At 53.1% G+C, this 25239-nt stretch overlaps 3 protein-coding genes across 10 annotated transcripts in view; 2 read left to right on the plus strand and 1 right to left on the minus strand.

The window, feature by feature from the left end:
• The first annotated feature begins 1597 nt into the window (after positions 1 to 1597).
• On the plus strand, positions 1598 to 9359 carry Pacsin3 (protein kinase C and casein kinase substrate in neurons 3). 7 transcript variants are annotated; one of them, XM_026399105.2, is made up of 11 exons: positions 1598 to 1706; positions 2774 to 2836; positions 5077 to 5167; positions 5318 to 5474; positions 6148 to 6383; positions 6493 to 6648; positions 7233 to 7408; positions 7534 to 7654; positions 7818 to 7954; positions 8363 to 8484; positions 8822 to 9359. In XM_026399105.2, exons 3-11 carry the CDS (start codon positions 5114 to 5116, stop codon positions 8935 to 8937), a joined length of 1275 nt encoding a protein of 424 aa, XP_026254890.1. In that variant the 5' UTR covers positions 1598 to 1706; positions 2774 to 2836; positions 5077 to 5113; the 3' UTR covers positions 8938 to 9359. The 7 variants fall into 7 exon arrangements, with proteins under 7 accessions (XP_026254890.1, XP_026254888.1, XP_026254885.1 ...); XM_026399100.2 differs by lacking the exon at positions 2774 to 2836 and adding an exon at positions 4780 to 4842 and having other exon boundaries at positions 1599 to 1706; XM_026399106.2 differs by lacking the exons at positions 1598 to 1706; positions 2774 to 2836 and adding exons at positions 2859 to 2883; positions 4780 to 4842 and having other exon boundaries at positions 8366 to 8484.
• Positions 9360 to 9919: 560 nt separating this feature from the next.
• Positions 9920 to 19626, plus strand: Arfgap2 (ARF GTPase activating protein 2). 2 transcript variants are annotated; one of them, XM_077798112.1, is made up of 17 exons: positions 9920 to 10109; positions 10277 to 10395; positions 10980 to 11052; positions 11566 to 11697; positions 11776 to 11856; positions 12708 to 12789; positions 13130 to 13186; positions 13815 to 13856; positions 14211 to 14263; positions 14667 to 14803; positions 14889 to 15020; positions 15849 to 15977; positions 16057 to 16191; positions 17268 to 17394; positions 17549 to 17642; positions 17762 to 17880; positions 18474 to 19626. In XM_077798112.1, exons 1-17 carry the CDS (start codon positions 10038 to 10040, stop codon positions 18492 to 18494), a joined length of 1605 nt encoding a protein of 534 aa, XP_077654238.1. In that variant the 5' UTR covers positions 9920 to 10037; the 3' UTR covers positions 18495 to 19626. The 2 variants fall into 2 exon arrangements, with proteins under 2 accessions (XP_077654238.1, XP_077654239.1); XM_077798113.1 differs by lacking the exon at positions 13815 to 13856.
• Positions 19627 to 19670: 44 nt separating this feature from the next.
• Cstpp1 (centriolar satellite-associated tubulin polyglutamylase complex regulator 1) overlaps positions 19671 to 25239 on the minus strand; it is a 193828-nt gene continuing 188259 nt past the window's right edge. Inside the window, exons 7-9 of the mRNA XM_026399062.2 lie at positions 24706 to 24815; positions 22388 to 22451; positions 19671 to 22131 (exon numbers count right to left, since the gene is read on the minus strand). Of these exons, the coding sequence (XP_026254847.1) occupies positions 21963 to 22131; positions 22388 to 22451; positions 24706 to 24815 (343 nt within the window). The 3' untranslated portion in view covers positions 19671 to 21962. The remainder of the gene's footprint in view (positions 22132 to 22387; positions 22452 to 24705; positions 24816 to 25239) is intronic.

A 25239-nucleotide genomic window follows, 5' to 3' on the forward strand; every position in this document is an offset into this window, starting at 1 on the left:
TATAAAGGTAAGAACAGAGATAAGGAGAGAAGGGACTTGCCCAAGCCCCAGGAGACAGTGAGTACTGAAAATGGTTTCAGAAGCTACATCCTCAGATCCTCTATTCAGGCGTATTTGCCAAACGTGGCCAGAGTCCTCAGGCCAGAGGTGACTGTCTTAGGTGCTTTACAGGCATCTTGAGGCAGTTTCAAGCTCCCATATCAGCCCTCATCAGCTAATGTCACCTCTGAAATTACCTCCATCCATTCTCTCCAGGCCTCCTTTCCATTTTGTGAGAGGATTTATCTGCATAAAGATAAGTCTTCCCGGATTTAGAAACAACTTGATTTTGCTATTTTTAAATCTGCCTTTTAAAAATCCGCGCTCACGTACTCACTCTCCTCAAGGGAGTGGGGGCTGGGTTGGAAGAGGACGTGATGGAGAGAGAACAGCGGAGCCCACCGGCTTCCCAGAGAGCGCGCCATCCCCCTGGGGGCGCACTTCTTGGAGCGCGACCGGGTCTCTCCAATCCGGAGCCAATCTGCGCCGCCTTGACCCCTGGAGCCCCGAAGATTTAGCTGGCCCGCGCTCGCGCAGGTCTCCGGGGCGCAAGGCACCGCCGCTGGGTCACCCGGCCCAGGAGGGAGAGGGAGGGGGAGGGAAGCCAAGCAGGTGGCGATTAGGTCAGTCTGGGAATATTCGTGGACAGTTCCAGTGGATATAAATAACAGGCAGGCTCTGAAAAATCCCGAGGGGCTTGGGAGGGAGTGAGGAAGAGGGATTTACTTAGGGTGGGGAGGCAGAGTGGCGATCTGGAAAAATCTACTACGTTGATAAGAAGGTGGAGAGGAATAAGAATTTAAGAATGAATTGTGCAAAATCTGGGAATAAAAACACGGAGGGGGCTGGGGTTGTGGCTCAGCGGTAGAGCGCTCGCCTAGCACGTGCGAGTTCCAGGGTTCGATCCTCCGCACCACATAAAAGTAAATAAATAAATATATTGTGTCCAACTACAACTAAAAAAATAAATAAATATATATATTTTTAAAAAGAACATGGATGGGGAGGAGCTCGTGCCTTTTTGTCCCACCCCTTTTTGTCCCAAGCCTCAGAATGCGCCCCAGAGTAGCACTCCGAGCTGTGCCTAGGTATTCCACGGTTTTGAGATCGGGCTTTGCGGAATTGGAGACCTCGGGCAAACCTCTGACGGTCTCTGAGCGTTAGTTTCTACCATCTGTAAAATGGGAATCCTAAAGCTAGAGGGTAGGCGGGAGCCTCCCCCAAATTCTAAGAAAACCGCGCTCAGCAAAGAATGTAAGACAGAGTAGCTCTCCGCCCCCTCCACGGGTACCCCTCCAAGGGTGCCGGTGCAGACCCGGTACTTGTCACTCTTCCAAGCCCTGCGGAGGGGCAGAGCCGAAATCTGACTCCCTGAAAGCCTGGCGGCGCCACTCTGGAGAGTCGGTCCTGTGTTCCTCGCCCGACGGCGGACCCCACGGTCCACGCCCGCAGAGTCCTGGGTTCCGGCTGTGCCTGGAGCCCCGGCGGCGGGGCCGCGGGCTGGTGGGGTTGGGGCTGCAGCGCGCGGAGAGGGCGGGGCCGGGGGCCGGGCTTCCCGGGGGAGGGCCGGGCGCGCTCCGGGAGGCGGCGGCCCGGGCGGGGAGTGGTAGGACTCGGGCCGGAGCGTGGCCGGACCCCCACCCGCCGAGGGGCCCAGGGAGGACGCGGTGAGTGCCCTGGAGGGGACGCGCGGACACGCGGCTGCGGGAGCGATGGCTCCAGCCCGCCCTCTGGTCCTTAGGCTCCTGAAGTTTGCATTTGGGACCGACTCCCGCTCCGGGAGACCCCAGCCACCCGGCTCTGCTTGGAGCCGCGAAGGGCTGCCGCCGAGGCGAGGGGGCGTCTCGTTCGCGGCGCCTCCAACTCCATGATTCCTCAGGCCTGTAGGGGATTGGGTAACGTCGGGGCTGGAGGGTCAAACCATTTCCCCAGGCGTCCCAAATCGCCCTCCCTGCATTTGCCTTAGGGCCCCTAAAGGGGCCTCACTCTCCGGCGACCCCTGATCCTCTTCAAAGAGCCCCAATTCCTGGGGCGGCCGCGCAGGGCTACCATCTGGAGTCCATCGCGGTGCGGGCCCTGGCTGGGGGCTCCCACTCTCCTTCTCGGTGACGGGCTGGCCCCACCCCCGCCGAAACCAAGTTCAACAAGTTTGGCCAAGAAGTCCGAGAACCTCCATGGTTAGGCCTGGCCCTGCCGCCTCCGCGTGGGCTTCACGGGCTCAGAGTTGTGCAGCGCTGGGCCGAAGCAGGGGTGGAGTGGGGTCTGTCGAGGGGCTCTGTCCCGTAAGGGTTGAGGCCAGAGACGCGCAGGCCCTGGGCTCCAAGATTTGGTGTGGAGTCTCGGGTTTGGAGTGCGTCATCAAGGAGCAGGCACCTCAGCCGGCAGGTCGGGTTTCCAAAAGAGCCCCTTTGTTATGCCCCTCCCTGGCCCGGCCTCCTCCCCCTTTCGCGGCGCCACCCCCTCCCCCAGCCTCGGAGCGCTCAGGCTGCTGGTGCCAGCCCCACCGGCCTCAGCGCCCCTTTCTGGCCAGCGACTGCCCGCTCCTGTGCCTTCAAATCCTAGGGCTGTGGGCTGACTCTGACCCGGAGGGCCTGCTGGGGAAGAAGGTTTTGGGCGCAGCCTGTGACTCAGGACCTAGCGCTGGGCAGGGCCGGGTGGCTGTGCTCCCTCCCAGGGGCATGCCCCCAGCTTCTGGTAGGGGTGAGGGCTGATGTGGGGCCCGGCCACCTTCCAGCCTCAGGTGGGGAGAGTGATTCTTCCCTGAAATCCGGGACTCCCTACCTTGGCCCCAGCAGCTGTGAGTAGACCCTGCCAAGCTGCAGAAGACTTCTCTGGGCCCAGTAGGTGTGCTCCCTTGGCCTGGGAAGATTTTCTTACTTGCTTTCTGAGCTCTTGCCTGTTGCAGAGTGTTTGGCCTGATTTGGGTTTCTGCTGAGTTCACCTTGTGCCAACCCTTCTCATCAGGGACTAAGGCCCACCCCAGGAGCTAGATGAAGCCTGGCTGTGGGGCCTGGCTGTGCCTGGGGCTTGAGCTTGTGTTTGCTCTGCGAGGCCCTGGGGAGCTGTGCCAACCCTGTACACACAGCCTGCTCTGTTCTGGGGCCAGAGAGGGAACTAGTGGGGGGCAGCTCTCTGGGGAGCAGGGAGCAGGGAGGCTGAAGCAGGCAGGGGCCGCCCCAGCCCTGATAGCTCATTGGTTTAGCTCCAAAGGCCCTGTGATTTATGGCTGCAGATCTCTTTCTCTCTCTCTCTGGCTGGCAAGTCCTTTCTGGATAAGTGGGACCCACTTAAGAGGAAGCAAGGTGAAGAAGAGCCTTGGTGAGGCAGCTGCTCTTTGCTCAGATACCTCCATTGCCTGTAGCCCTATGAGGCCTCCAGAGAGGGCTGAGCTGTACCTCCTGCAATTGGAGGCAGGAAGCCTCCAAGGCCAGGCTTTCCCACAGCTGCTGAGGCCAGTGGGTTTCCTGGTCTTCAGGTGGACATCATTCATTTTTTCTTTTCTTTTTGGAACTGGGGATTGAACCCTGGGTCTTGCACATGCTAAGCACACGTTCCACCACTGAGTTAGTCCTTTGTTTATTTTTTTTAGCTAATTATTTCTGATTCCAATGCCTGGGAAAACACAAATTCAGAACTGCTGAAGTCTGTCAATGACAGGGGACAGATGTCCTGTCAGTCACATTCCATGGGATATATGCCCTGATTGAGGTCTTACAGGGGTTGTGGGAGTCCAGAGGATAGAGGGACGGAGGGGAATAGCTATGGATAAGATGTCCCCATTTGAGTTTTGAAGGATGAGCAGAGAGATTCAGTAGTTTGAAGGAAGCATTTGACAGAGCCCCGCTTTGGGCCAGTAGGCACACACTCTGTCCCCCAAGCCTAACTGTCCCTTGGGCCATGGGCTTGCTTAGAGGAAGCTGTTTCCTTCTAGGGGCTGTGAGTCAGTGCCGGGGACAGCTGAGATCCTGTCTAGAGGCGGGTGCGGGAGTGGTCACATACCCCTGTGTCCTCTGGTCCCCCAGGTGGTGGCTGCGGGATCAGAACTCGCCTTGCCCTCTTTTGCCATTCTGGAGAACACTTTTCTAACTGGCTAGTGGCCTGTCTGGCTTCCTCATGTTGCATCAGACTCTGGGCTTTTTGAGGGCAGGACTGTGTTGTTTGTTACCCATGGGGCACTGAGGGACCTCTGTGGATGTTGGGGAGGGGAAGGAGTATCTCCTTATGACTGCTGGGACCCTGGCATTTTTCATTCATTGCCGTGTTTGAGTCTTGCACTACCCTGGCATGGAAGCTTATTGGGGAAAGGGGTTTCCACCTTAGAGAAGCTGACGCTCTTGTACGACAATAAAATGCACTTGTCTGCGCTTCCTGGCCAAGATGGGATAAGGCCTCTTGGCTCCCTTTCTGCTCTTGCCAGCCCAGGCAGCTATGGGACTGTGGCTGGCCACCCTCTGACTTGGCCTGGTCTGCTAACGGGTTGCCTTATTCAAGGGGAGGCAAGAGGAGCCCTGGCTTGGGTAGGAGTCTTCTTCTCTCATCCAGAATGCAGGGAGTGGGGCCTTCTGCCCACCACACACCCCCGCCTGCCACCTAATCCCTGGCTGGATCGTGTGACCCGCTTGGCATTCTCCTGCCTGGAATCTGGCTTCTGACAGCAGTTGCTATATCGGGGAGCGGGCACCGCCCAAGACACACTAAGCCCCCACCCTTACCCCCTGCTTTGCTCTTATTCACTTCAAGGCAGATCACAGTGGCAGCTTGGAGCTGGACATCTAGGTCCCTGAAGTGATCTCTGGGTTCCAGGTACATGAGAGAAGGACAGACCTAGGGCAAGTGGAAGAGCTTTGAAATCGCCATCTTTGACCCTTTAAAGGCTCTGCTTGGGGACTTCCAGCCCCCTGCTTGCTCAGTCCTAGCTCTGATGGTTCCTGGGTGGTGGGGATGAGAGTGGGATAAGACTCAGAGAGAGCAGAAGGTCTTTTCCTAGCTCCCAAAGTATAGGTCGAGCTTCCCTATCTGCCCATCTGCCCTCCACAGCCCCAAATCTGCCACCATTCCGTGCTGCGGGGACACCATGGCTCCAGAAGAGGACGCTGGAGGGGAGGCCTTCGGGGGCAGTTTCTGGGAGGTGAGCAGCTGGGGCCTGGGTTTTGGGTGGCACTGAAATGCCCCCTGTTCTCTGGGCTTAGCACTTGTCCAGAAGAGGAACCTAGCTGTCAACCTCAACCTGAGAGGGGGCTTCTTCCTGTGAAACTGCCCTTCTCATATGTGTCCCCAGGCTGGCAACTATAGACGGACAGTGCAGCGGGTGGAGGATGGGCACCGGCTGTGTGGAGACCTGGTCAGCTGCTTCCAGGAGCGTGCTCGCATAGAGAAGGCCTATGCCCAGCAGCTGGCTGACTGGGCTCGTAAGTGGAGAGGCGCCGTGGAGAAAGGTGAGCCATCCGCAGGCCTAGCAGGGAGCAGAGAGAACTGTGAGAGTGGGACCCTCAGGGCGGCTTCTTTTTACACTTGTGGAAAGTTCAGGGCTTCTACTTCTGCCTTCCCTTTAAATTCCTGGTTACCTACATAGTTGTGCCGTTGCAGTTTGCAAAGTATGTCCGTGAGTTACTCTGATATTTCTAACAAATCTAGGATAGAGATGGTCCGTTTTATGCATTTTTCTTTCTTCTTTTTGTTTTAGTGCTGGGAATGGAACCTAGGGCCTTGGGCATGCTAGGCAGGTGCTCTACCATTGGGTTATACTACCAGTCCTCTGTGCATTTTCTAGAGGAGAAACTGGAAGTTCAGAGAAGCTGTGGGACTTGCCTTCGGCTTCACTCCAGTGCTTTGGGCAAGTTAAGTTGACTTCTCTGGGCCTCTGTTTCTCTGGGCCTCCATGTTGGTAATGACACTGTATCACAATAGTGGTAGAGACAAGGATTGAGTAAGATTTGCCCTCTCAGGGCACAAAATTGGCATTTTGTAAGCAGCAGCTGACATCACTGCATTCATCTTTGCACCCCGCTCCCCTGCCTTTGTGCCTGGCACCCAGAGTAGCACCAGTGAGAGGAGTTGTGCTGTTTGGGGTGATACCCCCAGCCTGGCCTAAGCCCCATCCATCTGCAGGCCCCCAGTATGGCACGTTGGAGAAGGCCTGGCATGCCTTCTTCACCGCAGCTGAGCGGCTGAGCGAGCTGCACCTGGAGGTGCGGGAGAAGCTGCATGGGCCAGACAGTGAGCGAGTTCGCACCTGGCAGCGGGGGGCCTTCCACCGGCCAGTGCTGGGTGGCTTCCGCGAGAGCCGGGCTGCAGAGGATGGCTTCCGCAAGGCCCAGAAGCCCTGGCTAAAGAGGTTGAAGGAGGTGAGGCTGGGTTTGGTGGGGATTGGACAGGCCCCTTCGGGGTCTGCATAGGACTCAAGGGGGACAGTACATGGTGTCTAGGGTCAAGTGTTGTTTCCACACATGTCAGGTTGAGGCTTCCAAGAAGAGCTATCATGCAGCCCGGAAGGATGAGAAGACAGCCCAGACCCGGGAGAGCCATGCAAAGGCAGACAGCGCCACGTCCCAGGAGCAGCTGCGTAAACTGCAAGAGCGGGTCGGACGCTGTACCAAGGAGGCAGAGAAGGTACAGGCGTGGGGCAAGGCTTTCTCAATGAAACTTGCTCCCTGAATGCTTTTTCTGGTTTCCAGCATCTTATTGCTCTAGTCCTCGTTTGCCTCCCCTCTCTCCAGGTGATCTTTTAAAGGAAGGACCTGAGAGAAGGTGATACTTGGCCTCGGGGGAGAAATAGGGGATTTCAGGCAACTGGGGTGTCTTTAGCCATTAAGAACTTCTAGCTCCTTTCCTATAGAGTGCCACCTGGGACTGGCTCTCAGATTGCCCCCTCTGCCTGGAGTGCCCTTCCCTCCAGTGCTACGTATCTAGATCCTCCCCATCTTTTGAGGTGCTATTCAGTTTCTACCTCTTCCAGGAAACTTTTCTGATTTCTCACACCCTTTCCTGTAGTTGACCCCATCTCATTCTCCACCCAACTCTTACAGATACTGTGCCTGGATGTCACCTCCCTTGTTAGGATGCTGGGGTCCTTGTGGACAGGAACTGGGTCTCAGGCCTGATTGTCCATGGTGGCTGTGCCTGGTAAATGCTGGTGGAGTTCTGAGTGGAGAGTGGTCCCATCCTCACTGGCACCTCCCTTCTCTTTCACCCAGACAAAAACGCAGTATGAGCAGACGCTGGCTGAGCTGCATCGCTACACACCACGCTACATGGAGGACATGGAGCAGGCCTTTGAGAGCTGCCAGGCTGCTGAGCGCCAGCGACTTCTCTTCTTTAAAGATATGCTACTCACCTTGCACCAGCACCTTGACCTCTCCAGCAGTGACAAGTATGGCCTGTGTGGTGGGCTTCCGGTCCCCTCTGCCTCTGCCTCCTCGCTTTGGCTGGGCTGAATGGCATTGGGAGTACAAGGGCCTAGGACTTCCCCATCTGATGGAGTGTCTTGGGCCATAGGTTCCATGAACTTCACCGAGACCTGCATCAAGGCATCGAGGCAGCCAGTGATGAGGAGGATCTGCGCTGGTGGCGCAGCACCCACGGGCCGGGCATGGCCATGAACTGGCCACAGTTTGAGGCACGTGTTGCAGGCTGGGTGGGGCTTAGAGGTGGGCTGAGTTTAGTGTGGGCTGGAGGAGAGAGGCCAGCCTTGGAATGAAGTATGGTCATTGAAGGTGGTCTGGATGGCCCTGCTGCCACTACAGCTGCAGCCCAGCCTGACCTAAGCACTGTCCCCACAGGAGTGGTCCTTGGACACACAGAGGACAATCAGCCGGAAGGAGAAGGGTGGCCGGAGCCCCGATGAGGTTACTCTGACCAGCATCGTACCTACAAGAGATGGCACTGCACCCCCACCCCAGCCCCCTGGGTCCCCAGGGTGAGAACTGGGAGCCTGGCTAAGGCAAAGAAACAGCTCTTCTCCATCTGGCCTTTCTTTCCTTTGCTTCCTCCCTTCACGCCTGAAGTGGGTTGAAAATTGGTGCCAGGGACCTAAGGGCCAACTCAGGAGAGGGAATGATACTAGGTTTTGCAGAGGTTTAGATTTTCCAATCAGTTTCCATGTTCCCTCTCCCTTCTGCTGCACCTCAGTTATGTGTACAGGAATTGCACCTGAGCTCACAGTTGTGAATGGCGGAGGTGTGACTAGAGTCTTTGAGCTCCTCCCTGCCTGCCTCTGCAGCATCCCTCCGAGGGATGAGCCCTTTGCCCTAAGTCCTAGGTGAGATCTATAGCCCAAGGTATTCTGGGACCTGAGCTGTTGCTCCTTTCTGCCTCCCCTTTCCAGCAGTGGACAGGATGAGGAATGGTCAGATGAGGAGACTCCCCGGAAGGCTGCCATTGGGGTGCGGGTGCGGGCACTCTATGACTACGCTGGCCAGGAAGCTGATGAGCTGAGCTTCCGAGCAGGTACTTAGGGGCCCCTTTCCTGTTTCTTTCAGGCTCAGTCCCTGTCTTACTTGCCTGAGCAGGGGTGTGGAAAAGGGAAGCCAGATACTTCATTCCTAAAAGCCAGTTCTTTGGCCATTCAGGCTGTTCTGGGTCCAGCTAGCTGGGGCCTGATTGTTGCTTCTGGGTCTGGGGTGGGGCAGCTTTCTGGTTTCCATGGCCTCCCCCAGCCTGAGCCAGGTCTCCTGTAGCTTGCTGTCAGGCTCTTAGATTACCCCATTCCCCTCAGTACTTGACCCAGTTGTGGGAATGGCTGGGGGCCAGAACAGTTAGCAGTGACCAATCCCCCTTCCTCCAGGGGAAGAACTGCTGAAGATGAGCGAGGAGGATGAGCAGGGCTGGTGCCAGGGCCAGTTGCAGAGTGGCCGCATTGGCCTGTACCCTGCCAATTATGTGGAGTGTGTGGGTGCTTGAGTACCCTGACAGTCCTTCTGCGATGTCTCTCCACCCTGGGTCAGAGCCCAGCTGCTCTTGGACAACCGGACCTGAGGGCCCTGAACCATCTTGCTGCTGCTGTCCCTCTGCTGGAGGAGGGAAGAAGTCCTGGGACCCAGGGAAGGGAGGGGCCTGTGTCTAGGATGGGACTGGTAGGGAAGGGCCAACTGAGTGTAGGCCAAGAGCAGGATGGGAGGTCAGAGGTAAAAGAAGGTTTTAAGGATGCCTGGGCCTCCCCGGGAGCACTTTGGTCTCTCCAAGAGCAGAGGATCCAGCTCCTGGACTGTTCGGGGGCTCTTGGGGGTTGGCTGGGGGTGAGCATAGTTCTGGGCTTGCAGTACCCTCTTTTGTGACTTACTCTAGTGTGTATTAAACTTGATCAAAAAGAAAAGAAAAAAGTACCATCAGGCATTGTGTGCATTTTTTGATACTCTACCCTTGCACCTGGAGGGAGGCCCTGGGGGAGATCTGTGGGCACATCATGTGTTATGGGGCAGAGGGCGCTAGGACTGGGCAAAGGTTTGCCACCTGGTACCTCCGTGGAACTTAAGAACTCTAACCTGGGCTGGAAGGGATTGGTGATCAAGCTTGGTGTTAGCTGGCCAAGGCTCGAAGTTGGGTACTGGGTTTTGAGTCGAGCGGAAGCTCGGCCGGTGTGCTCGGGCCGGTGGGACAAAGAACTTGGGAGGGTTGTTAATCATTACTCTTGGATCAGTAACAGGCCAGAGCTAGGGCCCCCAGTTCCCCCGCTCGCCTCCAGCAGGCAGCCGGCGGCAGGCAGCTCCGCCCCCTGGCGGCGTTCTCTAGGAAGTTTGGGCCTGCCCGCGAGCCGTCGCCCGCCCCTGCTGCGGATTGGCCTGACGCGGCTGGGCGTTTACTTCGCGGCTGCTGGTGATCGCTGCTGTGACGTCTCGCTCCTGTTCATCCGGCTGTTCATTGGCTCAGATCCGTCCCAGATCACCCCACCCCTCAGCTGGTCTGAGTGCCGCGGAGGCCGGCCGGCTTAGCCCGCCTTCCCAGCCGTCGATTGGTCCGCGACAGAACCGGCTGGTCGCGGTTGTGTCTGGGAAGGAGAGAAAATGGCGGCGGAGCCGAGCAAGACCGAAATTCAGACCCTTTTTAAGAGACTTCGAGCAATTCCAACTAACAAGGTGCATGAACGGGAGGGGCGCGGGGTCTGGCACCTGCCGAGAAGCGATATCCCTTCCCCCGTGGCCTGAGAGAGGGAGAGGGGCCGAGGTGGGCGGTTTTGTTGGGATGTCAGTGCCCGGCCTCAACTCGGGCCCTGACTGTTCGCTTATTTGCTTCATCCTCTCAGGCCTGTTTCGATTGCGGCGCCAAGAGTCCGAGCTGGGCCAGTATCACGTATGGTGTTTTCTTGTGCATTGACTGCTCCGGGGTGCACCGCTCCCTGGGCGTCCATCTCAGCTTTATCAGGTGGGTTCTCCGCGCCGTTACTGTGCTTCCACCAGGGCTGTGTGGTCAGCAAGAGAGAGTGGCTGCCTCGACTTTGACCATCTTGAATTCGGTGTTTGAAACCTCTGGGCCGGGCAGGGGTCCAGTAGCCTTTTCGGGCCTGGGTACCACCTGTTTGAACCCCTTGCCACATAAACGGTCCTCTCCGCGTTTGGATCAAAACTTTCTTCCTTCTTCACGGTCTACCAACTTGAGACTGTCAGCGTTATTTTGGGGAAAGAACTAGCCTGCATTGACCTTGTTATTGCAGATAGCTTGGCTGAATATGTCCTTAGTGAGACTGACCATTTTTCAGGGTAAAGTCAAATCCAAGCTTGTGTGCCTGAAAGTGGGACTTCCTTTCTTATCTGGGGAAATAATTAGCACACTTTGAAACAGGTGAATGAAGGGCAAAGCACAGGGCAGAGTGGAGGAATTGGGGCAGTGACTAATTAATGTTTCCTGTGTGCCTGCAGCAGCCAGACATCAAATAACATGTGTGGGCCTGCCAGGGAAGCAGGTCTCCTGTTATTTGTTGGTAAGTGACACACAGCTCTTGTACATAGGTCCACAGAGTTGGATTCCAACTGGAACTGGTTCCAGCTGAGGTGTATGCAAGTCGGTGGGAATGCCAATGCGGTAAATTTCCTTTAATTTCCCTCCAATCTCCCATAATTTTGCCTGGGTACTAATTTTGCAATTATTTCCTAGGGGGCCCTATTCTCTGTTCAGAGGGTCCCTTGGTCTACAACACCAGCATAGTATCTCTCAAAGGGGCTTCAAATTCAGACTAAACTGGACAGATGTTCTTGAGAAAAGGCTGAGGAAGTTTGACTGTCACCAGTCATTGAGTTCTTGTGGGCCTGCCTGGATGGAAGATGGATAGAGTGGGTATGGCATGCTGTCCTCAGGAGGAGTTAAGTGAGGGCTGGGCTTCATTCAGTCATCTCTGAGAATGGGATGTGGCAAAGTATTTTTTGCAGGAATTTCAGAGGAACTTTACCTCTGTGGAAAACTACTGGTGTCAATAGTGCATCAGTCTGTGTAAATAATAACAGGGATATTAAAAGGGGATGTTTTCTATTGCCAATAATATTTTTGCTCTTGTGAGAATCACTTGCAGCACACTCCATTCTTTTCTTTGCTCTCTAGACAGCCTTTTTCCGCCAGCATGGATGCACAGCCAGTGATGCCAACACCAAATATAATAGCCGAGCAGCCCAGATGTACCGAGAGAAGATCCGGCAGCTGGGGAGTGCAGCCCTGGCTAGGCATGGCACTGATGTAAGTGCCTGTCCCTGGGCTGGGGCAGTGGGGGAAAGGGTGCTCAGAGCCCTGTGTTTTATACCATCTCCCTTTTAGCTTTGGATAGACAACATGGGAAGTGCTCCTAGTCACTCTCCAGAGAAGAAGGACTCTGATTTCTTCACAGAACACACTCAAGTGAGTACTCCCAGGGAATATTTCCCCAATTGTCCTTGATAGATGGTTTATTTACCAAGGCCAAGGGCCTTCTATGATCATGGCATAGATTGCCTTGGTATGATACCTCAGAGAATGTCTGTTCTCCACTGAGTTGGTAACTGCTAGCCACTGGTTAGGCCAAGGTGTTTTATTCTTTAGGTAAGTAGAAGGGTGATAGAATCCTCCTTAGAAATGAACCCCTAGGAACTGGGGAGGTAGAGTGTAAGAGAAGCTTCTTCCAGGCTTAAGAAGTCTCAGGCCCCAAATAACTTTTCTTAGTTTCTACCCCTATAAGAGAGGCGTTGTGCTTGGAGACTTTTCTTGAAAAGATCCCCTCCCCTATGGTCCACCTTGTGAGAAAGGCTTCCCTTCTGTTGGCACTGGGTATTGAAATTGGATTCATTAGTTTTTAACCCCTGCCTCTCCACTTGGCATTTCTGTGATGTGGCCAAGTCACTTAACCTGCCCAGACCTCAGTTTCTAAAATGGAATGTAGCTACCTCAAAGGGCTGATTGTGATAATTAAGTGGTTTGTCTATGAGGAGCCCTTAGCCTTGTGCCTGGTACATGGAAAGTGTCTAGTAGTTGGGTTTTCTGTTAGGGGAATGTGCTCAGGCTTTAAGTAAACAGTGGAGGGAGGGAGGGAGGGGCCTGCTGGTTTCCTGCGTCTTTCTGGTGAATAGCAACTGAAATTTACTTGCTGACTTCCAGTCCATTCCTTATGGGCTAGGAATAGGGCCTTATACCCTCAAGGTACTTGCAGGTTCTTGGCACTCCTTGCCAGCAATAAGTGGCTCACTAAGGCTTCTGTGATCTGGCCTCCTTTTCAGCCCCCTACCTGGGATGCACCAGACACTGAGCCTTCAGACACCCAGCAGCCTGTCCCGTCTGCAGACAGCAGTGGCCTGGCACGTGAGTTCAGCCCAGATTCTAACCAAGTACCCTGGTCCTGGGAAAGGATTTGGAGCTATGAAGGGGATACATGGCCAAGGAAATAGAAATGAGTGTGTGTGTGTGTGTGTGAGAGAGAGAGAGAGAGAGAGAGAGAGAGAGAGAGAGAGAGAGAGAGAGAGGTGTCTTCCTTTAGCCTTGGGTGGGATGGAATTCATCTGTAACTTGGAGGAAGTGGTGGGAATTTTCTTTTGATGGCAAGCTGAGGAAAGCCAGGCACTCTTGATGTGTCACTTTCTTTGAAGGGAGGTTATAAGATGCCAAGAGCCTTATAGCCTAACGCCTATCATTGTATCCACAGAGCCAGAGCAAGGCCCAAACACCGACCTGCTTGGCACCTCACCCAAAGCCTCTCTGGGTCAGTATGCCAGCTGGCAGGTGTGGGTGGCTGGGAGAGGGTGGGCATCAAGTGTTCTTTACAGATACCTGCTGCCTAGTCATGTGAACTGAGGCCATAGGAGACTTAACACCTGACCTGTCTGGGTTTGGGACTCTAATTGAAGTAGTGGCTGCAACATTGACTTCAGAGCTGGGCCCTTTGAATTGACAGACCAGGGTGGGCTGCCTCTGAGTGTGGGATTGGATCTAGCCAAAGTGTGGGGAGGCCATTGAGAGACTGGACACCTATCCCTGGGGTGAGGTAGGGCTGGCTTGTCTGGTCCTGTTGAGGGTTGGGGGACAGCTCTGAGCTGCTGATGGCTAGAGGCTACATTGTCTTTTTGACCCTGGTTTGGTCTTTCAGGTCTTTTCTACTTTCTTTTGTGGCCTTCGAACTTGGTTAGAATAAACATCTCCTTTGCTGACCTTAGTTCTGTTGACTCTTGGGGGTTGGGGCAGGAACCCAGCAGAGTAACTAAACAGCTGATCCCTGGAAATGTTGGCTTGACTGGGTCTAAAGCAGGCTCTGTACAGGCCTCTGGGCTTGGAAGGCATATGGAGACTCTGGGGCAGGCCCCTTGTTAGCCAAGAGTCTGTTTTTCCTCCAGAGTCCATGTTTCTGTCAGCTAAAGGGGCCCCTCCAGCCAGAGGTAACCTGCAGCTGCTTGGGGAGCCTACCTTCTGCACACAGCTCTCTGCTCTAGGAGCTGAGGCTAGTGTTTGGCATCTAACCCCTGCCTAACGGTCTTCACTTGTGGCTCAGGGACTTTTGTCTCTGGTGCTTCAGGTCTAGGCTCCTGCTGCAACTTGCTAGGAGTCAAAAGGCTCCCCTAACCTTGTCTTTCTTTCGCGTGGATGCCATCAGTTGGAATTGGTGGTGGTAGCCTGGCCTTCCCCTGCCTGAAGCTGTTTTTAGATGCTCTTGCCATGAAGCATGGTGTGGACTGAGCTGCTGCCTCTGACCTTCCTTTCTCCTGCTCATGCCCACCCTCTTTCTCACACAGAACTGAAAAGTTCCATCATTGGCAAGAAGAAGCCAGCTGCAGCTAAGAAAGGGGTAGGTGGGGAGAGTAGTGTAGAGTGATTAGGAGCTGGAGTGGGACTGCCTGGGTTTATGACTTTGGCATGGTACTTAACTTGTCTCATTTAAAGGTGTCCATCCTCAGGGACTTGCTGTGGGGAGACAGACTGAGCACATCTAGTGCTTGGCACATAGCAGATCCTAGTCAGCCTTAACTACTGTCCTCATTCTCTGAGGCCTCTGCTGGGATTGAGTGAGCCACCTCATGCCCAGCTACAGCAGAACCATTGTTCTGTCAGCCATGCTCACTGGGCTTCTATTTCTGACCCTAGACTTTAAGGAGGACCTCTTCCTTGTGGGTATAGCTAGGGTATTGATGCCTGGGAGGGAGCGGCGGGGCCTTGTTGGCAGGCCCCATGTCACATGGTTCTCTCCCCAGCTGGGTGCCAAAAAAGGACTTGGGGCCCAGAAGGTGAGCAACCAGAGCTTCAGTGAGATTGAGCGGCAGGCCCAGGTGGCAGAGAAACTCCGTGAGCAACAGGCAGCTGATGCCAAGAAGCAGGCAGAGGAGTCCATGTGAGCAATTGCCACAGTGGGCCTGGTTGACGGTAGGGGGTGGGGGTAGCACAGGTGCCAGCTGCCAATCCCTTCACCCCTGTAGGGTTGCCTCCATGCGTCTGGCCTACCAGGAACTCCAGATTGATCGGAAGAAGGAGGAGAAAAAGCTACAGAATCTGGAAGGGAAGAAGCGTGAGCAGGCTGAGAGGCTGGGCATGGGCTTGGTAGCCCGAAGGTGAGGCTCAGCCCAGGGTGTGGCAGGGAAATGCCTTTGTTTTTCTGAGAACCTGTTCAGGGTCTTCTAGCAGTTCAGGATTCATGCTTAGTTTTCCTCTGAGGTTGGATACATGATGTTATTTATTGTCTTAAAGCACCTACCACAGTGCTTGGCATATAGTAGGTATGTGCTTATTAAGTATTTGTTACATAAGTGAAATAGGATCAGGACTAAATAAGATTAAGATCAGGAGGCTAGGGTGGTATTTATTAGAGAGGCTGGGACAGTTCTTTATTTTCTGAGACCTTCTTGAGAACTGCCAGGCATTTCTAGTGTCTACACATGGTTGGGCAACATGCCTTCTGTTTCAGAACCACTGGGTTTATATTGTTGTCACCTTTATAAGCGGAACAGCTGTGATGCATTTTGTGCCACACTTAACGCAGAGACTTCAGGAATAGATTTTTGGTCTCTTAAAAATTGGAATATCATGCAGGTTCAGTGGCGCATGCCTTAACCCCAGTGCCCTGGGAAGTGAGGCAGGAGGATCTCAAGTTCAAAGCCAGTCTCAGCAACTTAATAAGGCCCTCAAGCCCGTATGCAACTTAGCAAGACCCCGTGTTCAAAAATAAAAAAGGGCTGGGGTGTGGTTTAGTGGTTGAGTGCCCCAGGTTCAATCCCCAGTACCAAAAAAGAAAAAAAAAAAAAAAGGAATATTTAATAGTGCATGGGCAGGGGAAGAAGGTTCTGAGTGGTGCCTGAGGAAGCACTCAGCAGTTGGGTGGCTGCTCTTGTGCTGCAGTGCCAGTACCTCCAGCTTCATGCCAGCTTCATTTTTCTGCACAGCTCTGTCTCCCACTCGGTGCTGTCTGAGATGCAGGTGATTGAGCAAGAAACACCAGTGAGTGCAAAATCTTCTCGTTCACAGCTGGACTTGTTTGATGATGTTGGAACTTTTGCCTCTGGACCCCCAAAGTAAGATTATTGCTGGGGCATAGACTTGGCTACCATGTCCCTTATCAGGTTGTTCTGAGCCACTCTGCTGTCTCCCTAGGTACAAGGACAACCCCTTTTCCTTGGGGGAAACTTTTGGTTCCCGCTGGGACACAGATGCCACCTGGGGTATGGACAGGGTAGAGGACAAGGAGCCAGAAGTGACCATCTCAACCATCCGGCCTATTTCAGAAAGGTAGAATCTTCTAGGGTATCTGTTCAGTAGAACTTTCTGCAATGATGGAAATGTTCTGTCTGTGAAGTCCAGTATGATGGCTACTAGCTATAACTACTGAGTCCTAAAAATGTGACTAGTAAGCAAGGGACTAAATTTGTAATGTAATTTAATATAATATTAGTAAATGTACATAGCCACATGTGGCTAGCTCATCAGACAGGGAATCTGGCTGTGGTTTGAGCTGTGCTGTGTCACAGACAGCCTGGCAGCCTGTTTAGTTTGGGATCTGTTTCTCTGGTGGGAGAGGGCTGATTTTAGACCTCCTCCCAAAGGCATGTCCCTGGTCATCTTATTGATTGATTGGGGTGCTGGGATAGGACCCAGGCCCTGCATATGCTAGGCAAGTTACTCTACATCTGAGCTATACACCTAACTCCTTTTTATTAAACCTTATTCCATCTTAATCTGGGTAATGTTTTACTGGTAAGTTTTCTGAAAGCACTGATTTATAAAATGGGGACATAAATAACTAGGTCACAGGGTCACTGGAAGGATTAAATGAAATGAGACTTGTAAAACCCCTAGTCTAGTGCCTGTGCATAATTAATGCTGGAACAGGAATGACCATATACCTGTTCATCGGGATGCATCTGAGAGTAAAAGGGTGGTACAGTTAATCATGACAGAGGAGTATGTATAAACTCAGGAAAACAGACGTGATTACTCCAGTGTTAGGCAAATTATAACTAGGAGTAGAATGGTTAGCAGTGACAACATGGCCTCCTGGACCTTAATGAAGCCCCAGTGGTTTGGGGTGGAACTTTAGGCTCCTCCAAACCATATTTCTACCCTGAATAATGTGATACTCAGGCTGTCAGTGACTCAGTTCTAGTGTGAGAAAAGAAGGGGCCTCCTGGTATCCCTTTGAATGCTCCTCACCAGGGGAGATGGTCCCTGAGTCTTAGAACCACAGACAGAATAGGGCATGGTAAGCCACGGCCAGAAGGCCATTCATTGGTGCTTTTTGGTTTTTGGCCTCTGTACTCTGCTTCTCCCAAGAGAAAGGTCAAAGATCTTCCACTTTTACCCCTCAGAGCCACAAACCGGAGGGAAGTGGAGAGCCGGAGCTCAAGCCTCGAGTCCAGTGAAGCACGTCAGAAATTTGCAGGAGCAAAAGCCATCTCATCTGACATGTTCTTTGGGCGGGAGGTGGATGCTGAGGTAAGTAGAATTGTCTACCTGAGGCTGGCAGCAGCAAACAGAAGCAAGAACTTTCTCCCTGCCTCTACTTTGGGCTTTAGTAACAGAAGGGCTCATCCTATGAGTTCCTGTGTCATTGGCCAAAATATCTCCAGGTCTTGCCTTTTCAATTTAGTATGAAGCCAGGTCTCGACTACAGCAGCTCTCAGGCAGCAATGCAATCAGCTCTTCGGACCTCTTTGGGGACATGGATGGAGCTCATGGTGCAGGTAGGGCCCGATAGGGTGGTGGGCACTAAGCAAGGCTTGAGAGCACAGCTGGGAGGGCCCTATTTTTGGGAATGGCTTCCTGCAGGGCTCTGAGTCACCCCTTTCCTTGCTTCTTACAGGAAGTGTGTCTCTGGGGAATGTGCTTCCTACAGCTGATATTGCCCAGTTTAAGCAGGGTGTCAAGTCTGTGGCTGGCAAGATGGCTGTGTTGGCCAATGGCGTGATGAATTCTTTACAGGTGAGACTGGGCTGCTGAACCTGGGGAAGAGGTCTGAAGAGTAGTGCTTGGAGCTTTGCCTTCACCATATTCAGACATGCTACTGGCAGCCTTAAAGAGAGCATTTCCTTTCAACTCTGTTCCAGAGTTGGGCCTCTCCCTAAGACAGTGCTGTGTCTTATGTTGATTTTTGTACTGGGATTGAACCCACGGGCGCTTAACTACTGAGCCACATTCCCCTCCCTTTTTATATTTTATTTTAGAGATAGGGTCTTACTAAGTTGCTTAGGGCCTTGCTAAGTTACTGAGGCTGGCTTTGAACTTGTGATCTCCTGCCTCAGCTTCCTGACCACTGGGATTATAGGTGTGCACCACCGTGCCCAGTGATTTTTCCCATCTTGTTAACTGTACCACTCTCCCAGCTGTGAGGGCTAGCTCCTTGGATTAGTGTCCATGCTCCCCTCCCCAGCTCTCATCAAGTACTCCTACCTGTGGGGGCCTAGCCCTTTGCTGCTAGAGTTCTACTGTGGGCGGACAGGGGGAAGCAGCGTGCATTCTGGGAAGTTGCTGCCATGTAGATGCTGACTTTCTTTTTTCTTCTCCCCTCCCCCCAGGATCGCTATGGTTCCTACTGATAACAAGCTCCTTGCTTAGGCCTCTGGTGGTGACAGAAGCAAGAACTCATGATTCCCAGGCCAGGGATACCTGCCTTGTGGAAGCTGGGAGGATTTGTTACTTTCTGTGTGTGGTGTGTGAGTGGGGTGACTTTGGAGGATCTTGGGCAAGGGGAATGGTCAGCACCAGCCCTTGTCCTCTGCCTGTGGATTAAGCCCCTATTCTGGTCCCCTCATGCCCCCTCCTCTGTGCTAGTGTCCTTCCAGTCCTGCCCAAAAGCTGCTGCTCGCTCGGCCTGCAATGCTGGGAGTGGGGGGGGAGTTGCCTCTGGGTGACTTATTCTGGGTCCAGCCCTTGCACAGGTTGGGAACGTGAAAGCCTAAGGCTTTGTGGGCTCTAGGATCCTTTTAGGTGGTGGGGGGCTTGGGCCTTTGTCCAGTGGAACCAGGGGGAGGCCTAGCAAGAGTTATGCTGTAGACCAGCTCCTGGGGAGAAGCTCCGGACGTGCCACTGCTGCTTTTACTCTTCTGGAGGCAGGGGAGTGGAAGGACCTTCTTTTAGGCCTTACTAAGGACTAGAAACTATCTGGCACCTAAAGGTTTCATTTGGGATCAGCCTGGAGGCCTGTCTCACTGCCACCACAGAGGCTGACTTCTGCTAGATGTCCCTGAACCCTTCCCTATCATCACTGGGTCATGGCACCCACTGTCTGCGCCTGGGACTCTGTCCCTTCTTCCCTGGTTGATGCCCACATTGGGTCTCATCTGCCCTGTGTCCTGACTGGAGGCGGTGGGTATGCTCCTAGCTGGCTGAGGAAGCTGAGGACATGAGGGACAGAAGCAGGCTCCTTGGGCTCAGCTTCCTTCCTCTACATCATCCTGGGCTGAGGAGGCCTGGACAGCCCCCCAGTGGCCTGCAGGCCTCACCTCTTGCAGCTGGGCCATGCACTGTGTCATCCTTGGTGCCATCTTGCCCTGCCATACTGGCAGTCTGGGCCCAACCCCTACCTGTGGGTCTCAGGTTGGGCTTCCAAGCAACACAGACCACTCTTCCCTCTTCCCTTCCCCAGAGGGACATGACTTTCTTTCAGGACTGTTTGTATTGAAACAAAGTGGTGTCAAAATAAAGCCCCCACGGGGCCCTATGGGTCAACGTGAAGGAGTGTCCTCCATCCTGCCTCCCTGCCCAGTGTAGCCCCTTGCTCACTCTCTGGGCTCCCACCGATACTGGTTGGGCGTCGTTGCTGAAGCCAAGAATACTCTCTCTGGGGCCTCCAGCTTGTCTCTTGCCCCTGTGCTGCCGTGCAGTCCGCTGCAGCCTCGACCTCACCACCCTGTTGCACGCGGAGGAAAGAGCTGGTGTTAGTTGGCCCTTTAGCCCACCTGCAGAGCCTAGGGCCGAGCAACCTTAGCAGCCCTATTCCTCATGACAGGGGGCTTGAACAGGGATGGGTCTCAGTACTGAGTTTAAATTAAAAAGTATATATATATATATATATATATATATATATATATATATTTATTTAGGCGTAAGTGGGACATTTTTAATCCTGAAAGTGTGGATGCATTTGTGTACACCCACCCGCCCCCTTGGCTTGGATCTCCCTTTCCTGACAAGGGCCCCTGAAACATCTCTGTGACCCTTAGAATCCTCAAGTACAGTTAGAAACTACTGGTCTGGGAGGTAGTAGAGGCTTAGGATGGGTAGAGCCATAGGGCTCAAAGCCAGTGACTTCCAGTGTGGTTCTGGGGTTCCAGTTTTGGAATCCTTTCAAGTGTTCATAAAAATTCCTGATTTCTACAGGGCACAGTGGCGCATGTCTGTAATCCCAGCGGTTTGGGAGGCTAAGGCAAGAGGATTGCTTGTTCAAAGCCAGCCTCAGTACAAGTGAGGTGTTAAGCAACTCAATAAAATACAAAATAGGGCTGGGGATATACCGATTTCAATCCCTGGTTACCCCCCCCCCCAAAAAAAAATCCTTATTTTTGATTGGGCATGGTGGGCACATGCTTGTAATCTTAGTGGCTCAGGAGGCCAAGGAAGGGGAATCATAAATTCAAGGTCAGCCTCAGCAACTTAGAAAGGCCTTAAGCAACTTAACAAGACCCTGTCTCAAAATTAAAAAAAAAAATAAAAAGGTCTGGGGACATGTTTCTGTGGTTAAGCATCCCTGGATTCAATTCCTGTGGCTCCCCCCACCCCAAAAGAAGAAAAAATCCTGATTTCTGGATCCCCATCCAGAGTCACTCTGAGACTTAGGAAGTAGCTGCATTGTGATTGATGCTCACTGGGATTGGAGAAAACTGGAATAGTTTTAGGACAGGCCTCCCAGGCCTGGCCTGAGTACTGCAGGACTTCAGGAGCCATTTCTTGCAATTATCCATGGATAGTTTGGGTAATGAGGAGCCTAGGAAAGTGTTTGCTTAGTAGTAGGGACATCTGCTTCAGAAGAGGCAGCCTGTTTTGCTTGGGCCCCTTGGGCCTCCACCCCCCCCAAAAGTTAAGAGACCACCTGCCTTACCTTCCTCCAATCTTAGGGAGCTTGTACACCTCAGGCCTGTTTTCACAGCTGCATCCCTGCCGCCCTAACCCCGAGCAGGTCCAGTGTTTCAAGAAGGTTGTGCAGTGCCAGCCCTCTGTAGCCAGGTCTAGAAGGCTATGGGAACCTGTCCCTGAACCCTCTGAGCTTTTCTGAAGGCCATTCCAGCTGCGTGCACCCCTCCTTTGGCTGCTCACATGCAGATGGACCCCTGGCAGCTCAGCAGGTCTCCAGGCATGAGGGGCCCACCAGCCCCACCGCCCCTCGTGCCAGTAAAGCACTCAAACCCAAACTTCCCCTTTCCCTTCACCCTTCAGCCTAGTGGTTTTAGACTCACTGCTTATCGGACACAAGGGACTTTATTTCACAGTATTTTAACTATTAGATACAGGAAACCCAAAGCAGATTTTGAAAATGAAATTATCTTCTTGCCCACCCTTCTTCCAATCATGGCTGGTGTCTGATTCCTCCAGCAGAAGCCACAGTGGTATGTCCTCCTAGTACTTGCTCTTAGGTGTCACCCTGACCATCATGGCCCTGCATAGCTATTCATGTCTCCCCCTTAGTGGAGCTGCTGTGAGGAGATGACCCTCATCAGGGCACTAGCAGAGGCTAGCTGAAAAGAAACTGCTGCTCTTAATAATTAGAAGGACTAGTCAACAAAAGACTAAGGCCAGGTCCCCTTTCCAGTGATGAGGAGGCCTCAGAGCAGTCCATAGTTTAAGGTCTGACAAAACCCCAAGGGCTGATGGCCAAGGAGAATGGGCTATTTAGTTTCTAGGGTCACTGCTCGGCTTGGCTGATTACTGAACTGGCCTTTGGCTGAGGCTGTTACTCAGCCTTTTCATCAGGAGAGGGCAGCACAGCAAGGTGTGGAGAGGAGGTCAGTGGAGGTGCCATGGGCTGGAGTGGGAGAAAGTACAGGGCACAGGCGGGCCCTAGAGATTCCTCAAGTCTCGGACTCGTCTGTCTCTTCAGTGGAGCCATCGCTTTCTGCATCCACTTTGCGGGAGTGATGGAGAGGTCTCCATGGGGAGCCAACCCGGGGAGGGATCCGGGAAGGTAGGCAGCTGGCCTCTGGAGTGGCAGAGTTGACCAGGCCTGGGACCTGGACCAACCTGAAGAAGGGAAAAAGTCCGGAGGGCAGCATGGTGCCACATGTCCGGAGCCCAGGACCTCCATGCTCACTTGCTTTTGGATGAACCCCCAAGGACTCAGGATAGCTCAGGCCTTTGCTGGCCCCCAAGCCCTTCTCTGACCAGTGTGGCATGTTACTGACACTGACACGTGCTGTGTGACCTGTGATGGGGCACAGCCATGTCTGACTCAGATTTGATTCCACAAGAGGGCAGCGCCTTCCCACTTGACACTTACAGTCGTTCCAGTTCCTCGTCCATGGCTGGGTCATGCATCAGGTCCCCTTTGTCAGGCAAAGCTCCTAGGAGATGATGGGGGGCAGGGACAACAAGACAAATTGAAGGTCTGTTGGCCAGGCAGCAGATGCTTCCATGTCCCTCACCTTCATGTGTGCCTATTCTGCTGACCCTGGGAGAACTGACCTAAAAGACCTGGGGACTGCTACAGAAAGGGTGCCACTTGGTAAATTTAATGAACCCCTGTGCCCTCCATCCCTTATTTGGAGCAAACACAACAGCCAGGGAGACATCTCTAAATAGGATGATCTGCTTCCAAGAGACAGTGGCTAGTGAGCTGGTGCTAAGGGTTTACTCCCTAAGGACCCAGGTACTGGACTGAAAGGTATATGACCCAGGCTAACTCCAAAGGTCAGAAATCACCCAATTTTATGTCCCCAAGTATTCCATTTTGGAGACAGCAAAAAATGCTGACTCTATCCAAGAGATGATCCATCCCATCCTGAGATCTCTCCCATCTCCAGTCTCTGCTGGTTTCCTTAGCTACAAACTAAGAGGGGTTAACTCTTTGGTATTGGGGAAAGGTGAGAGGAGAGAGTTTTAGATGCTCCCAGGAGTTCTTTACTCAAGTGCGAAGGTGAAGCTGAAGTTTGCAGGCAGGAAGATTCTCACTAGCAAATCGTTGAAGGAAAAGACCTCATTGGTAGTTTAGAACCTAGTCAAGAATGCTGGTCTTGGCAGCTGGGGACATAACTCAGTTGGTAGAGTGCTTGCCTGGGATGCTGCACAAGGTCCTGGGTTCAATCCCCAGCATCACCAAATAAAAAAAAAAAAAAAAAAAAAGCTGGTCTCCAGAAAGATACAATCTGGCACTAATTCAGTTTCCGAATTTTCCAAATCTTTTCCAGATGATGCCTCTTGGCTCCCTTTGCTCTAAGTTAGTGGTTTTCAAACTATATCCCATGGAACCCTCTCATTTTTGGGTGGTGCCCTGTGGTGGTGGGGGCTCTCCACTACTGGCTTCAACCAAGATATTTCTAGCTTTCTAGCTCCTACCCTGGAGACGCAAGCGAGGGCAGAGACTATATTCTTCGTTCTGTCTTTAACTCTAGTCAACATTAATGCCCAGTAAAAGTTGTGTAAGTGTCCTTAGGAACAGTGATGGGTCACAACCAGGATCCGTGACTGATGAGCTTTTCCTTTTCCTTCCTAGCAGCTGCCACTGGTGGAAAGGAAGGGAAGATGGGCAGTGACCTAGGAGTGGAAAGGACACCTAGCAAATACCCGCTCTGCTCCCTTCCCTCTCAATTTATTTATTTTTAATGTGGTGCTGGGGATTGAACCCAGGGCCTTGTGCATGTGAGGCAAGCACTCTACCAACTGAGCTCTATCCCCAGCCCCCTCTCTCAATTTATGACTGCCTTCTTTCTAGTCCTAGTCCTGCTGCTGACCTTGGCTACCAACCTCACTCAATTGAAGGGTCCCCGATTCAAAATAACCAGACTGCCAGGTGGCCACATGGAGAGTTAGCATGGGGTTAGCACCCACGTGTCTCCCAGAGAGCCCCTGGCAGGGGATATGCTGTGGACACCGCCCGTTGAGCAGCACTGTGATGGGCATTAAGTGAATGTCAACTTTTGCCCCCCCCCCCCAGCGTCCTCCTTCAACTGACAAAACTTCCTTCTTTGAGACTCAGGAACCTGGATCCCAGCACATGAGGAGGATTTCTTGAGGAGACCCAAATAGGAACCCTTAAGTGGCTTGCTGGCTCTTCCCCTGGGGAGCAGTAGCTGAGGGCAGGGGAGAGTGGGGTGGGTGGAGGAAACCAACGCAGTGACAGGAGGAAAGCTGAGCCAGTGCAGACTCCCCCCGCTTTTCTTTTTTCTCCTTTCAGATTAATCAGATTTTTTCCTCCCCACTGGGAAAACAGGCCTCCCAGTCACACCTCTGCCCTATTTCTAAATGGGATTCAGACATTTATGATATGAAATCTCCAGAGCCACTGAGTCAATAGCCCTGTGTCAAAAACCAGCAGTCCACTCCCTCAAGCAGAACTGGGGAATCTACAGGGAGGGGCTGGGCATGCCTTTGCCATGGAGAGTCTGCTCCCTTAGAGGCAGGAAGGCTGTCCCTTGCTCCGCAGTGTGAGAGGCCTATGAAGGTGGTCTTGTGTGGAGCATACTCCGGCTCCCTAGGACCCAGAGGCTGGCCCTGCGAAGTCAAAGCAGGTTAAGATACTGCCTATCCCCATGGGGCCATGGCTGCCCAGGAGGCTAACTGAATTGTGGGGAAAGGTGCTGGCAGTTAGCACTGGCTTACCTAGGGCCTGGTTGATTCCATGGTGCTTCGAGAGGGCCACAAGAAATCCATAGAAGGTCAGTCTCTGGACGTTGCTTAGGACCTCTTTGACGAGTGCTGGGGGTGGGCAGCTAGAAGGGAGAATACAGATGGAGTGCCATCTTTTCATCCATACCTTTGGGCTTAGAAGGATATCAAAGTCAAGACCCAGAGACCTGTTGGGGGGCCCCTAAGGCCCAGGAGGAACATGGCAGTTCTTTAGGAGCAAGGAAGGAAGGGCTGGTGTGTTCACAGGGATTTTTACAGAGGGGTAAAGGAGGGCAGGAGGAGGAAATTGCTACTGGTGACAGCCAGTTCTAGGAAGAGACCAAAACTGACTGCAGTTTCTCTCCTGGGACTTTGCACCACACGGGACAGTTTAACCTCCCCTTTCTGTGGGAAGAAGTTAGGAACAGTGAATGCTCTTTCCTTCTTAAGAGATCAAGGCCAGTCTGTCTCTTGGCAAGTTGGTCAGCTATGGTTGGTCTTGCCTAAGTGAAAAATATCCCTTCTACG

Source organism: Urocitellus parryii, chromosome 4 (genome assembly GCF_045843805.1).
Source record: "Urocitellus parryii isolate mUroPar1 chromosome 4, mUroPar1.hap1, whole genome shotgun sequence".
NCBI classification, from domain to species: Eukaryota; Metazoa; Chordata; class Mammalia; order Rodentia; family Sciuridae; genus Urocitellus; species Urocitellus parryii.

Bases quoted from the DNA above. Each gene is read 5' to 3' on its own strand.
- Pacsin3 (XM_026399105.2), top strand. From the start codon at position 5,114: ATGGCTCCAGAAGAGGACGCTGGAGGGGAGGCCTTCGGGGGCAGTTTC. The intron at 5,475-6,147 runs GTGAGCCATCCG...ATCCATCTGCAG, and splicing joins GAGAGGCGCCGTGGAGAAAG to GCCCCCAGTATGGCACGTTG. The intron at 7,409-7,533 runs GTATGGCCTGTG...CTTGGGCCATAG, and splicing joins GACCTCTCCAGCAGTGACAA to GTTCCATGAACTTCACCGAG.
- Arfgap2 (XM_077798112.1), top strand. From the start codon at position 10,038: ATGGCGGCGGAGCCGAGCAAGACCGAAATTCAGACCCTTTTTAAGAGA. The intron at 15,021-15,848 runs GTGAGGCTCAGC...TTTTCTGCACAG, and splicing joins ATGGGCTTGGTAGCCCGAAG to CTCTGTCTCCCACTCGGTGC. The intron at 16,192-17,267 runs GTAGAATCTTCT...TTTACCCCTCAG, and splicing joins ATCCGGCCTATTTCAGAAAG to AGCCACAAACCGGAGGGAAG.